Source organism: Sorghum bicolor, chromosome 3 (genome assembly GCF_000003195.3).
Source record: "Sorghum bicolor cultivar BTx623 chromosome 3, Sorghum_bicolor_NCBIv3, whole genome shotgun sequence".
Classification (NCBI taxonomy): Eukaryota; Viridiplantae; Streptophyta; class Magnoliopsida; order Poales; family Poaceae; genus Sorghum; species Sorghum bicolor.
The window spans coordinates 7,808,498-7,824,171 of record NC_012872.2 but is presented as its reverse complement, the minus strand read 5'-3'; the positions used below and the strand labels follow the sequence as shown (position 1 = coordinate 7,824,171).

At 44.6% G+C, this 15,674-nt stretch overlaps 1 protein-coding gene across 1 annotated transcript; it reads right to left on the bottom strand.

Moving 5' to 3' along the window:
• Window positions 4,631-5,910, bottom strand: LOC8079026 (E3 ubiquitin-protein ligase SINA-like 3). The gene is made up of 2 exons (XM_002455222.1): window positions 5,746-5,910; window positions 4,631-5,425 (listed from the first exon to the last, which is right to left on the bottom strand). The coding sequence occupies exons 1-2, from the start codon at window positions 5,908-5,910 to the stop codon at window positions 4,631-4,633; spliced, it is 960 nt and encodes a 319-aa protein (XP_002455267.1).

The window sequence follows — 15,674 nt, the reverse complement described above, 5'->3', positions numbered from 1 at the left end:
TGAAGCTCATTAGGAAGTTCATCCACAATTGGCACATGGTACTTGTTTTAACTGCAATGACATTAAGATGTTTATAGTCTACATAGAACCACCAAGTGCCATCTTTTTTTTTTTGAATTTTCACCGGGGGGATTACTCCCACCTGAATGTATTCAAAAGGGCCCAAAAAGGCAGATTTACAGAAGTTTACAGAAGTTTTGAGGAGGAAAACAACAACAACAACAACAACAACAACAACCGCCGCACCGAACGCCCTAGCGCTAGGGCGAGAAGTGGCAGAGCCACAGAAAACAAGGAAACAGTAGCAGGACACGGAGACTACTACATCAGAACATATGAGCTCTTCGACGATGCCTCAGGGGGGTGAATGACGCCGTAACGTAATCATCGTCATCCAAGCCGAAGCTTGGCAAGGATTTCTCCCGAGCCATGTGTCGATGAGAGGTAGTTGCAAGGCTCTTCAGTGACGCCTCCAAGAAGGAGAATCTCGTCGCTGGCTCAAAAAGTTTGAGCTGAGCTTTCGCCTAGAGCTGTTGCCAAAGCCTCCAAAGACCCACCCGCGACTGAGGTGGTAGCCGGCCGCCTCCACACCATGCAGAGCCTTTCGGACTCGCCCGCGATGATGGTAGGAGCGCACCGGCAAACGTCAACCGCCTCCGCTCAGCGCGGAGCCATGCCGGACTCGCCCGCGACGAGGGGGCAAAAGCGTTCTCGCATAAACAGAGGGGGTGTCGGCCGCCGACACCGCGCGGAGCTGCTCCCAGACTCGCCCGCGGCGGTGGGAGGCACGCGACAACAAGGATCCCCAAACGTGCCGGTCGCCACCACACCGCGCGGAGCCACACCTGGACTCGCCCACGACGGAGGGGGCGCACACCGGCAAGCAACCGTCCTAACGAAGGGAGGAGCCGGTCACCACCACACCACACAGAGCCATTGCTAGACTCACCCGTGAGATGGGAGGCATGCACTAGCACTCCAACAGCACGCTATCACCCATGAGGTTGCCGAGGTCAACGCCGTCGCGGTGACCAAACTGCGTTGTGCCTTCCCGAGGAGAAGGCGGGAAGGCGCCCACGAACACGGAGCCCCGCCGCCAGCAAGCCCGCGGCCAAACCTCACAAGCGTGCTGCAATTGGCCCCTGCACAAACGCGAAGGGCACACTGCCCCACTGCCGGCACGCCAGCAGTCGAACCGTGTGCCCCGCGACGCTGCAGGACCACCAAGATGGGGTTAGAGTAGCCCAAAGACCGCCGCCTCGCTGATGACCAATGAGCAGCAGACAGATCGAGACCCAGAAGGCCCCAATCCGTCCACGGTCGTTCAATGTCTTCCTTGTTGATGTAGGAGAGGAGGGATCCACCGGTGGTGAAGGAGAATGGAGGGAGGGCGCTGGGGCCGGAGCCACCGCCACCCCCGTCGCCGCCCCAAGGCATTGGGGAAGGGGGAGAGGTACTGACGGCAAAACCAGGCGTGGGGGAGCCGGATCCAGCCACCGAGGCGCAGCTTGCGCCGCCGCCATGACGAGGTGCGCGCGGCCGCAATGGAGCAGGAGGTCCGGGGAGAGGTAGGGCAGGCAAGCCACTCCCCCGAGCCCGAACCGCCGCCGTCCACTTCATCTTGAGCGACCGCCAGGGGGGTCGACACGGATCCGAACGTCGAAGCACCGGATCCGCGGCCAGGGAGCATGGATCCGCCGCCTCGAGCCCACCAGCGGCGTTGGAAGAGAGAGACGGGGAGAGATAGGGAGGAAATGGGGGGAGCGAGGGTGCTGCAGGGAGCCAACTAAGGGGCGCCGCTGCGGGCCGCCGCCACCGCTAGCCGGAGCCGCGGCGACGGCGGCCGGAGCTGGCCTACGAGCGGCGGCGTGAGTGTCGCCCCGAGTCTCCTAGGGGAGACGACGCGGGGCTCCCCCAAGGGAAGACCTACTACCTGCCAAGTGCCATCTTTCTTGGACACTAATAGCACTAGGGAGGAAAAGGTGCTAACACTAGGTTGGATGATACCACTCGTGAGAATTTTCTGAAGTTGCTTCTCGGTCTCATCCTTCTAAGCGTTCTATATCCATATGGCTTCACATTCACTAGAGGAGCACTAGGTATCAATAGATATATGATAATCTAAATCTATTTTGGTAGAGGAAACTAAGAAGATTCCAGAAAGACATCCTTAAATGAATGCAACGCTTGTTGCATGTCTTAATGAATACATGGTGCGTGCATAACTTGAGTGATATGAGCATGATGGAGTAACTAAGATACAAACCCTTTCCTTAGCATGCCCTTAAGTTTCTTGAAAGATATCTTGAGGCAAGATTGTGTCACATGGTTCACACCTTGGAGGTAATCATGTTAGATGGATAAGTGAACCTTGTCCTCTTCATTTTCTAATGGACCCACATGGGGCTATGTTCCTCAAGCCAATCCATGCCCAATATGAGGTCATAACATTTAAATCACAATAGAATTTCATCATTCAGAGGTAACCTGAACCATAGATGTTGACATGTCAGCCCCTCTCTTCCACCTTCGAATCCTCCTTTTTCCCTCTCCCTCTGTCTTCTTCTCTAGAACCACTTGCTTCTCCTTGGTCGTGGTGAGTTCACCTTGCCATTACTAACCTAGTAAAACTCATAAAAGTCGACCAGAACTGATTTGATCTTAACCCTCTCCTTCACATGTTCAAACAGGAAAAAACTTATTGAAGTTTTAGTTTGAATCCACAAGAACCTATGTCAATCTGGACTCCAAATCCCCTTACCTTATCACACCAATGATTGCTCTCGGCAATCAACAAGAAATCCTCAATATAGCGTTTGAACTTTCAGTGGAGCCTATATAGGTGGGAATTCTGGTTGTCACCGCAAGCGGCTTTCTAGCCAGCAACTCGCCTTGACTTTACTTTGTTTGGGAACAAATGAAAGATCGCCAACACTTGAATTGTTGCCCCCAAAGTGGTCAGACACCCCTGTTCTCTACTCACCATCGATCTCGACAGGCCAAAAGTTGTGCCTTCCTCAGAGACCCCTGCTCCCTACCAGATCTCGTATCCTCGACCTCCGATGAGGTGGTCACTAGACGAGAAGTCTCCGGGAAGGTCCCCAAGAGCTCAGCCCTGTAACCATCTCTATCCAGACTCTTTAAAATTGGAATGGATTGTACACTTATTTGTCTTTTCGATTAGTCTATCAAAAGAAACTGAACCAAGTGAGCTATATTATGTGCATGGTTGGATTGAACATGGCAGTAAAACATGAAACATACAATTAAATTAGGCCTTCAATCCAACTATTAATTTTCAACTTCCATCGCATCGCTAAACGATCCTCATTGACAACATTGCCACATGAGAACAAACACGACACGAGCAACTTGGTTGTACTATGGATTTTTTCAAGTTATAAGTAAAAATTAAGCGCTTATATTTGGAACAAGCACATAGCTAGTACTTAGGTGACGTTTGTTCGATAAAATATAATGTACTTTGATTAGGGTGGAGATCAAATTGCGATACACCTGCTTGGTTTAGCCCATTCTGTTAGGAGATACTCCTCAATCAAATATGGATCCGTTCACGGCAAACACCACCCCACCATGAGTCGTATCGCATTACGTCGCTGTATTTATGTTACCATTGAGAGGAACTAAACTGCAAATTAGTTCAACATAAAGTACTTACAGAAATATCACACAGGAATTGTACATAAATTTTATAGAAATCAGTTCGAATTTCATGGAACAAGGAAAAGTTTTCATGTTCCAAAAGAGACCCTTAGGCTAGTTTTAGAAGTTTTGTAGACAATAGATAAGCTGATATGATATTGTGTCTCTGAAAGCTTCAATTCCTATAATCTGTGTCAGTCAAACTTTTTAACTGACCAACTTTATAGAAAAGAGCATCAATATGTCTGACATAAAATAAGTATCTTATAAAAATATATTATATAATAAATCTAATGATACTAGTTTGTGTTTTTCTAGAAATTCGACCAAAGTTTAAAAAGTTTGACGTAAGACAATTCTAGGATTAAAGCTTTTAGGGACAAAGAGATCAGAACATAGTATACATGAAAACTGATGAAAGTTTCACAAAAATAAGACAATTCTAGGAATTAAAGCTTTTAGAAACAGAGAGATCAGAACATAGTATACATGAAAACTGATGAAAGTTTCACAAAAATGGAACTTGTCTACGTTAACGCACAAGAAATTTAATACACCATCCATTTCAAATTATAAGTTATTTTAAGAATCTTAAAAAGTCAAAGTATTTTCATGTTTGACCAAAATTATAAAAGAAATACTAAGTTTTATAATATAAAATGAGTATACCGTGAAATATGATTATAAAAATTATCAAACGATATTTAATTGGTATTATAATAGCTATTATTTTATTATATAAATTTAATTAAACTTGAGATAATTTGACTCTCCAAGATTAAATGAATTATAATTTGAGATGAAGAAAGCAAATAACACGTAGAAGTCACACCAATACTGAAACCCGCGGATGGATCACGAGAATCTAAATGGCACCATCCATATGACCGGAGAACCCGCACGTACAGCGAATGCTAGCTACGCTACGCATCCATGTGGCCAAGTCAACTGATCATCGAACGATAAATCAATCGTCATCCTCATAATCACTATCATCCTCGTCGCTTTCGATGTAGATAGTGTCATGCCACGACCTCTCACCTTCATTAGAGGAAGCACATACGAACATGATTCTGAACGTGGGTTCCAGCGGCTTGACACTACTCGCCTCGTTTTCCTTGTCGGAGATGTCGGGCAGAACGCAGAGGAATTCCGTCGCCGGGGGCCAGTCGGAGAGCCGCAGGGGCTGTATATCGTCCAGCGCCATCGTGCCGCGATGAGACAAAAAGCACGAGAACTCCACCCTACACCCGAACCCGGTGGGCTTGAGGTAGGGCGGAACGCCGACGAGGGAGACGACGCGCCCGGCGGGCGGCGGCCGCGCGGTCGGCTTCACGTTCACGAGGAAGAGCTGGCCGTCTTCCTTGCAGCAGAGGACCTGCGCGCCCGGCTCGTCGACGCGGAGATCGAACGCCTCCGGGTAATCGAACTTCGTGGACGGCCAGCCGTGGTGGCCGGTGAGGTGGTCCAGGAGCTGCTCCGGCCGCCCGGCGAAGCCGCAGCCCGGCTCCGGGCATAGGGACGGCGCGTGCGGGCAGACCTTCTCGTGGGAGTCCCGCGGCTCGTAGAAGGCCGTCTTCACCGTGCACCCGCGCTCGGCGTAGCGGCAGTCGACGAGGATGGATCGGGCGGCGCGCTCCATGCCGAGGCTGCGCGCGAGGTCACAGCCGCCGGCGCCGGAGCACAAGGGGCACTTGTTCTTGTCCGCCGGCAGCTTGTCGCGGCAGGAGGAGCAAATGAAATGCCAAGACACCGAGGAACACTGGCGGAACAGAGAAATAAATGGCACGAGAATTAGCAAGGCCTTGTTTAGTTCAACCAAAAACCAAAAATTTTTCAAGATTTTCTATCACATCGAATCTTGTGGCACATGCATGGAGCACTAAATATAGACGAAAATAAAAATTAATTGTACAGTTTACCTGTAAATTACGAGATGAATCTTTTAAGCCTACTCACTCTATGATTAGATAATGTTTGTCAAATAAAAACGAAAGTGCTACAGTTCTGAAAATCCGAAGCTAAAACAAAACCTAACTTTTAAACATGGCTTTTCGGCCAAACGATCAAGGCTTCTCCTACCTCGAAGATGGGAGGACTGAGGAGCTGAGCGCAGACGCGGCAACTGAAGGCCTCCACCTCAATGCTGCCCTTGAGCCTCTTGGCATTGGCGACATGCTCGCCCTCTTGCTCAACTTGTCCATTCCGCTTGCCGGCGCTGCCATCGGCGTTACTCTCGATCTCCATGTCGCTGGTACAGTATCAGTGATGCTGGACTAGCACTGCCATGCCAGGGCGGTATATATAACTGAGAAGTGGAGACGGTTCCAGGATGGAAGGGCAAGGGTTGCCTCAATGTGGGCGATAGTAGATCAACAAATTGATTCCATGCACGATTGCTGCACTAATTAGTGCATGCGTAGAGTCCAATGTGGCGTCAATTTGAGAAAATCTGAAGAGACTTTTTACTATATCAATCAACTTGTACACTCGCGTAAAGGCAATGTACATGACGTGTATGGCATGATACAACAGATTGATCGCAATCTATTTGCAAATTGCAATAAACGGCCTAAACCAAACAACCAAGGAAGTTCTGATCACTTAAATAAGGCATGACAGTTATCTCCGTTTGTTAGTGGACATTGATAATGGAACAATTTGCTCGTGGACATGTTTGATAACAAAAAAAAACATGATCATCGTGAACAAATTACTCCATCTTTTATGTCCACCAGCAAAAGGATTTCAATAGCCTACTCTCTCTCCGTCCTTTAAATATAGTGTATTCTAGCATTTAAAATTTATCCTCAAACATATTGCATTCTAGATGATAAAAATAATTTTACATTAAATACTTTTTATTTATCAACCAATCATCGTCAATCATTCTGATGAAAGTGCCACATTAGAAAAAAAAATGAGATTACATGTGTTTTTTATATTCTTTCTTAATTTGTCCTAAAATTTTTAGAATACATTATGTCACAGGACAGAGGGAGTATAGCCTATTTTGCTAAATAAAGTAATAGCAACTCCAATAAAACAAACTCCCTACTTAGCTGAATAGGTTCCCTAATTGGCTGAACAGCGCTACTGTTTTCTATGAGCATTGCTCTCATCACCGGAAATACTCCTATTTTCAGCACTACTGATTTCTATGGGCATTGCTCTTGTCACCGGAAATACTCCTATTTTCCAGCCCCTACTTTACTACATATACACAAATAAACAATGGCATATGAATCTCTCTTTCCTCGTGTCTTTTCAATTTTAACATCTGGAGTAGTCCTAAGCTAAACTAATTTAAATTTGGTAAAATTTATTTTAAAAAAAGAGCACCGATGTTTATGGCATCAAACTAGTATTATTAGACGTATTATAAAATATATTTTTATAATATACTTATTTGGTATCATAGTGGTTGTCACCTTTTACTATAAGGTTAGGGAAGATTAAGCTAATTTTGGTTTAGTGTGATTCTTTGTATGTCAGCTTTTTTATTATATTATAAGTTCACAATGTGACCTAAAATTTTGGCCCGCCGATTTCTAATAAGACAATCTACTCCCTGTATGAGAGTAAGGCTTGCAATACAACCCTATATTGGTTGTATCTACCTTTAAAACATATCTATGAGCCAACTTATATAGTAATTGGCACACCTATGACTTATCTATTTCTCTTATATAGTTTTTTTCCTTGTGCATAAGCCGATCGTATACCAGTAGCCCGCTACTTTTCTCATTTATTATTTTCTCTGCTTTGGTATACAATCTTTCTATAGTCTTTTATTATATTTGCTCTGGGAAACATTCTGTTCGATAGTTACTTTCAAAAAAAAACACGTTACGAAATAGTGCGCCGCATAGAAGTCAGTTACATTTTCGACGCATTCATCTCACTGTAGATTTTCACGGCTTTGGGAAAAAAACAGTGGGCAATTAATTGATATACCATTTTAAGTTGACCAGGAACTGCATAGGCTAATTTTAGGTAAGTCTCAACGAGGTTTTATTAGAGTTTTACGAATATTAAATATGCTGATGTGGTACCGTATTAATGAAGAGAGATAAGAGTTTCATAGGAGTAGAAAAAGTTTCATGCGGATAAAACTCTTCTGCATAGTTTCCAAAATATAGATGTATAAAAAATTGGATAAAGCCCCCACTAATGATAGCCTTGGTGAAGTTTTGTAGCGTCATTTCTAAAAACATAGAATGCAATAATTAAACAATCATTCTAGTTTATTCTTTTGTTTCATAAACATTTACTTTTATGACCATTAAATTCATATATATCTTCTCTTTTTAAAATATTGCCACGTAAAAATTTAGACAAAACAAGAATTATATTAAAATACAGTTGAGTACATCATCATGTTATAGACACTCTGGAATACAATACATATACCGAGAAACTGTTCTTCATCTATAATGTACCCATGCTTCGTATACCTCCAAATCTCAAGTCCAAACTTATATGACGAATCATATGGATGTTCGCACAGGCAAACACTCGGTAAAAGGCTCAAAAACATATAACCAATGAGCGACGATCAACATTCCAATAGACGTAGTTGAAATTTCTTTCTTGTGTCTTCCTTCTTCCTTCTTGCACCAAAGAATAAAGAAAAACTTATCTGAATCTTCCAAACACAATACCAGTAATAGGCTTGAGGGACAGACTTTACTCTGACTAGTTCTTTACCATGGTCAAATTTAACCACAACAAAATAAAGAAGAGATCAAATAAATTTATTCCATAACGGCAACATCATCTCTGCTTTGATGTCATCATCCGGAAACATAACTCTCCATGTCATAATGCTAAGGAAGTTGCTTATCTTCATCAGAATCGTCATGGAGAAATCAAATCCACCCTACCTCCTCGCTGTCACTAAAAAGGACACAAATCCCCAATGCAAGAAACTTGCATGTAGTGACCCCTAAACCTAACAGGACTAGATTGATCTACTGGAAAATTTATTAAAGAGATGGATCTCCACTCCCTTTAGCCTCCGATGAATTGCCGAAGTGGGGAACGTCTCAAAACTCAAAGTGTAAGAGCATCTCCAAAGGTTTTGCATTTGAGTAATTTGCCAAAAAGCTCTAAAAGAGGTATCCAACGGTTTTGCATTTGGAGTTTGCAATTTAGGCAACTTGGCAAATGAGGGGGAACGTCTCAGTGTAAGAGCATCTCTAAAGGTTTTGCATTTGAGTAATTTGCCAAAAAGCTCTTTTAGAGGTATCCAACGGTTTTGCATTTGGAGTTTGCAATTTAGGCAACTTGGCAAATGAGGGAGCAAACTTGGTAAAAATGTCAAGCTGTGGACGGCTTTGCAAAACCGATCGCGCGAGCAAAGTCACGCGCGAGGAAAGCGCGCGCGCCTGGAGACCTCATATTTTTATCCTTTGCCAAGTCCAAATGACAATTCCCTTAGAGATAACCTATTTTTATCCTTTGCATTTTGTTATGGGAGTTTGCAAACAACGACAAATGCCAACTCAATTTGCCACAGCCTTCTTAGATGCTCTAAGTGTGATAGCTAAGCAAAATGGTAAGTATGGAACGTCTCATAATTTGAATTACGACGGCCCCTAAGCTCCCTTAATGTGAAAATAAATTAACTTCAAGAATCAAAGTGAAACTATGTTAAGTTTAATCTGTTTTAAAAGAGTAACAACATCTGCATGATACCAAATAAATACTTTATAAAGATAAATTTTATAATGTATCTTGTTATATTAATTTGGTCGTATAAATAGATGTTATTTTCTATAAAGATAATCAAAACTAAAATAGTTGTATTTAGAACAACTCTAAAAAGTTGACTTATATTGAAACGTAGAGATAACTGAAAGAAGCATAGTACGAGCTAACTAATAGATCATGCCTTTGGCGACAGAAAGCATCTCAACCTCAACGCCTACCCACTAAATGACGAAAATATCCTCCCACAAAAAGTCTACTGATTGATGAGTAATCAAGAACTACTCATTGTCATATCCTCATCGCTGTCAACGTCGTAGCTACTGTCGTCCAGGTCGTCTTCTTCATCAACGGCGTCAATACATGCGATGTTGACCGTGAGCACTAGGCCAGCGTCGTCTGGTCCGTCCGTCGACTCCTTGTTGGGCACAACACAGATGTAGTCCGTCGGGGGCCAAGAACCAGAGAACCTTCGCGGCCGACGTAGCTCCCATGTCGAAGTGCCGCGATGGCGCTTAGAGTACGAGAAAGACACCGAGCACTGGAATCCGTCGGGCTTGAAGTGCTGAACGCAGACGAGGGAGACGGCAAGCAGCCCAGGTGGCTCCGCCGCCGGTTTCACGCTCACGAGGAAGAGCTGCCCGTCGTTGCTGCAGCGGAGAACGTGCGGCGTCGTGCCCAGTTCGACGATGCGAAGATCAAAGGGCACCCAGTACCGGAACGTCGTCGACGGCCACTTGTGATGGCCGGTGCCGGCGGTGAGGTGGTCCAGGAGCTCATCCGCCGTCTTCCCGGCGAAGTCGCAGCCGGGCGCTGGGCACTCGCACGGCGCGTGAGGACAAATCAGCCGGTGCTGGTCATAACGGCAGTACTCGGTCTCCTCGGTGCACCCGTGCTCGGCGTAGCGGCAGTCGATGAGGATGGACTCCATGGCGCGCTCCATGCCGTGGCTTCGCGCGAGGGTGCCGGCGGCGGTACATCGGACGGAGCCGAAGCCGAACGTGCACTTCTGGCCCGGCAGATCGCCGCGGCAGCGCGAGCAGACGAAGTGCCCCCCGGGACACTAGAAGGAAGCGCACACACACACACACACAATGAAAAGACTTGCGTCAGAACTCAGGTTATTGCTTACTTGGAACACCAAGCCATTGACATGCATGTTGATCCATCAACAAACTAAAACGATCTTTTTTGTAAAATGGATGTGATGAATTAACCTGGAATATCAAAGGGCTGAAGGGCTTAGTGCAGACGTCGCAACAGAATACCGCCTTCTCTATGGTGCACTTGATCCTCTCGGCGATGCTCTCTCCTTGTTCGTCAACATCTCCCGTGCTCTTGCTACTGCTGCTGCTGCCGCCGCCGTCCTCCTTCTCCATCTAGATAATGACAAAAATGAAAAAAAAAAAGTAATCCTCCCCACTGAAATGTGCGTGTGCATTTATAATAATGTGCATGCATGCGCGGTAGATGGAAAGGTTACCTAAATGGCGGCCATCGATCAAATTATTAAGTGCATGCATGCATGCACGATTGCTGGGCTAATTACTACCCGGAATCTGAGAAGGCGTTCTAGTATCAATCGTACTTATAAGGCAATGCGCAAGACGTGCAAGGCATGGCATGATATAACAGATTGATCTCAATATAATCTGGACTAACGAATTACAGTAAAACCAAGGACTCAGGAGATCATGATCATCGTATCTTTTTCGATAAAAAAAGGTACAAATCTATATGTGTTCGCACGCATACACTCATATATATGATTTCATTAGTGTGAAAAATATTATTTAAATGTTGAACCAGATTTTTTTATCAAGATATATATCTTGACGATTAGGATTAACATAACAGGTCTTATGAATTTTGTGCTCCAAAATTTTAGCACATTGAGTTTCAGAAGAAAAAGTTACCACATTGGAAACGCCGAAAACGATTAACTCTAGAATGTATAACGCACACATAAGTTAAGGATTAGAAAAAAATAAAATATAAAATAAAAGGAGAGAACCGGCAAAGCACCAATCTGTGGGTTGGCTTCGAGCTTGAGGTCAACATCGATGGGCCGTGGGCTGTCATAATGGGCCGTTATGAACAGACCATCTAGTCAGGCCACAGACAGGCCGCTAATTTGGTCCCTCACCAGTTTCAAATGGGCTGCGCTTCTCCAATGCGTGCCTGCGTGGTCAGTGAACTGGTGCCGAATGCCGATGTCCTCCTGCAGTACAATTTCTGAAGCTGCTGATGGTTGTCCCGTACTATAGATTATTTTTTTTTTCCGGACGGTCTCGGTCAGAGTGCCTTCCCCTTCCGGCGTGCCGTGGCGAGTCCCGACCGAGCGCCATGGGCACCGGCGATGATCGAACCAGAACCATGCATGTACGGCTGTCGCGCGCGCGCGCGCCCGGCTTTTAACGCCACCCACCACCTGCAGGCTGCAGCCATCGCTCGCTCGCTCGCTGCGACTGCGACGCTGCCTCGCTCCCCCGGCTTGCCATGATGCCGCCCGAAAGCATGCATGCACTGCGCCCCCGCGCATCCGGGCGCGCACTCCTGCGGTGGTAGGCTAGGCTAGGCTAGGCTAGGCTAGCTTTTTTCCGGTGGCAAGGCAAGGCAACGCCGGGCATGGTGCAGCTGGCCCGGCCCTCGCATAGTTGGATTTGACCGCATCATGACGGCCCCGCCGGCCGCCCAATCGCGAACCGAAAGGCAGGAGGAGAGCAACGCGCTCGCCGGGACGCCCGCAAGCATGACCAACATTTACCAGTAGACGCACGCACGTCGACGTCTACTACCAGTAGATAGTACATGCTGGAGTAGGAGTAGTAGCTATAGTACCGAACGTGCCTACTGTAGTAGAGTGATGAGTGCCTCACGGCACAAAGGACAGAGACTCTTCTGTCCAGCGCCCACACCACACGCATTGCCTGCCTGTACGCGCAACATGTACGTACGTGTCAGGGGGGGGGCGTGGCGTGGGCGTTGTTGTCGCTGTCTCGTGGATACGGCCACGTCTACGTACGTCGTTGTCGTCGGTACGTACGGGAGGGGCAGGAACGTACGTATGTCGCCTCTCGTCGTATATACTACATGATGCATACTCCGTACGACGTGCATATATCCTCGCAGCGCGCCGTGCTGCTGCAATAATCGAAGCGCAAGTACAGTACCACGACATCCTCCGTGACCGCTCCATCCAGCGTGCACCAGCAGATAACATATACAGTACAAGAGTAGGTACGCTCTCTGGTATCGACGTATCGTGGCAGGGCGCAGCAGGACGACGTCGCCATTATCTGTGTACTACTCCTATTGCCAGTAACTGCGGCAGCGGCACTGCGCTGCGAGACGGGTGCGTGCACGTCGTAACTGTGTCGAAAAGACCTGTGCATGGGCAAAGCTGCGGCGTTACGTACGTACGTACGTACGTGCCTGAGGTACTTTTGGTTTGCTTACTACTGTCAGCTGAATTTGTTAATCATTTAAAAGTGTTTTTCTAAATTAGACAATAGTATTTTTCTTTCCTAACTTATAGGAGCCTAAAGAACAAGGCGTTTGTCTTTCTCACCACGTCGCCCAAAAGCCTTATCGTGTGACACCTCATGCATCGTTTTTTTTCAGAGTTTAGTTACTTCCTATTAATCGCTGATGCTACAATTGCTTCTTTGACTAGTCGACATGAACATCTAAAGACATTTGAAAATCAGAAGTTGAATCGTGTTGCTTTTTCTATGAATTGAAAGTGTTGCACGTATCCTAGTTAGCGAGTGGTGTGTTGTTCTGCTCTAGCGGACGAGGGAAAAGGAGCATGTGTGAGACCGAAGGTTAAGCAAGAATATTCCGTTTCATTATTTTACTTTTTAATGTGAGGTCCAACCAAGCTAGTTTTGTCCCAGGGAATCGACTCAACCGATCCACCACTGCGGTTGCCCTAGCTGTTTTATGACTTTTGACAACGGCAACAAAAAAAACACTTTGACAGCACATTTGACACGAGAATCTACTAATGGTCTATCTAGCATGTCGGGATCACAGGAAATCGTCTCGAATATTTGAAAATTCTCTCAAATATTGAAAATTCTCAAATCCAAATATTTTCAGGTCTCACAGGGAACACCGTTTGGTGCGCGCATAGGATGCTATGAAAAATGTGTCTTGCAAGTTCCAAAAATGTAAGGCGTTGTGCCTCGCTCCATATTTTTGTTTAGTTTAAAAATTTTTGATAAAATTGACACTGTAGCACTTAAATTTGTATAATTAGTTATTTTTTATTTATATTTAATGATTAATACATATGTTGTGGCAGAACCTCCTGAATTAAGTGGCCCACATGCACACATCATTGTCCCAAAGACTTTTGATCGACGTGCACGAGTTCCAAATGACTCAAGAAGTCTGTCGGGTGTCCTCGGGAAACCCGAATCATCCACGTTACATTCTTTCCAGGAATTCCCTCATTAAGCATTACAGTATTACAACATTTTCATAGATAAGATAAACCAGAGTAAAAGCGGAAAGGTTACATAACATAGATTGAAACTTAAGTCCAACGGTTACAAACCATAAGTATTTAGTACATAAAAGGTTCAGAACTTTATTACATAAACCATAAGTCACACAACAATTTTTACTTGCCCAAGGTCACACATCAGATTCATCATCATCACTCTCTTCCACAAGAGTGAAGAAACAACGACCATCGAAAGGTTGATCAAAAGGTTCACCTGCAACATGGGTTAATAACCCTTGAGTACAAAAGTACTCAACAAGACTTAACCGACTATAAAAGAGGTGGAGACTCAGGTATGCAGGCTATAGGGATTCAAGGTAAAGCTTTAGCAAAATCAAAGCATTTCTTTTGCATAAAAGCTTACTAAGAATAAAACCTACTTTCAAGTTTTAACTCAAGGTTATCATTTATGACTAACCAAATTATTATCAAACTTTCATAAGCAAACCATATCTTCCTTATACCAAAGATTCACTTATTACTACGATGATGGTACGAGGATTGAGGCTCCATATCCGAGGAAACACGGCGATTCGAATCGATTAAACCCAGCTGGGGATTCAGTACCACACGACATATGTAGAACTTAATCTTGCATATATCAACCTTTTCTATAGATCCTCCCATACAAGAACGGGGCCAGCGTCACCCGAGAGTACAGTACACCACCATCCTACAGCCAATCTAGATGTTTCCCGGTCATCTCAGATCCGTAAGGTGGGTACACGCTACTCTCGCCATCTCTCCACTCCCAGTACGCGGTTAGCCGTTCTCAAGTATCGGAATAGCTATAGGTAAGGCTTACCACCGCATGTGGGCTGTACTCAAAGGTCTCAATCACAACAGGCCAACAACGGTACGGTCCTTAATCGACACAGTTGGAGACACTACTTTAAGACTCCATTCTTAAAGCAAGTCCACCGACCGATCTCAAGTTGAAACATTATTGACTATAAAAGTATTCCACAACAACCCTTCAAACTTTCTCATTTGAAAACTTATCTAATAAGCAGGGCTAAGCATACTAAGTATTTTCATAAAACAAGTATCAAGGTTAATATGGAAATCATCAAGGTGGATAATGCAGCAAATAGGATTCACTCAACTCTTATTCACCTAATGCATCATATTAACTCAAGTGATATAAATAACTTTATGAAAATACAAGGATAGGGTTTAATGTCCGGGGCTTGCCTTGACCGGAAGGGAAGTTCGGCAACTCAGCAAAGCCCGAAGGATCCACAAACTCGGAAGCAACCCACTGAGGATCAGATTCTTCCGGAGCGTATTCTATACGTAAAAGTGCATATGCATGATTATGATATACTCATGGCATGATAAAGACAGGTTACATGTTCTTGGATGATAACAACAAACATGACTACCTCGAGTACAACTTACCTTCATGGTAAAGAAACAAACTAAGCTAGCTATCAAAGCATAGATTACTACTAAACAAACTTTATCATTTTTATTAAGCAATATTGGGTATCTATCAAACAATAAAGATCATATATATAAAATAAATCATAACCAGGGAGCATATTATGCTAAGTGACCACTGGTTGTCAATCAATCCAAAATACCATTCAAATCCTAAAAGGATTAATTATTTCTATTTCTTTTATACTTATTTTAAATAGCTTTATTAAGAAACAGAGCATACTTTATCAAAAAGAGCTGAAAATATTCATGGAGATAGATAACAGTAACATAAGTTCACATGTCAAATTTCATGATTTTTGGATATACCAATAAATTATTAAAAATCATGGAAGATTTATTT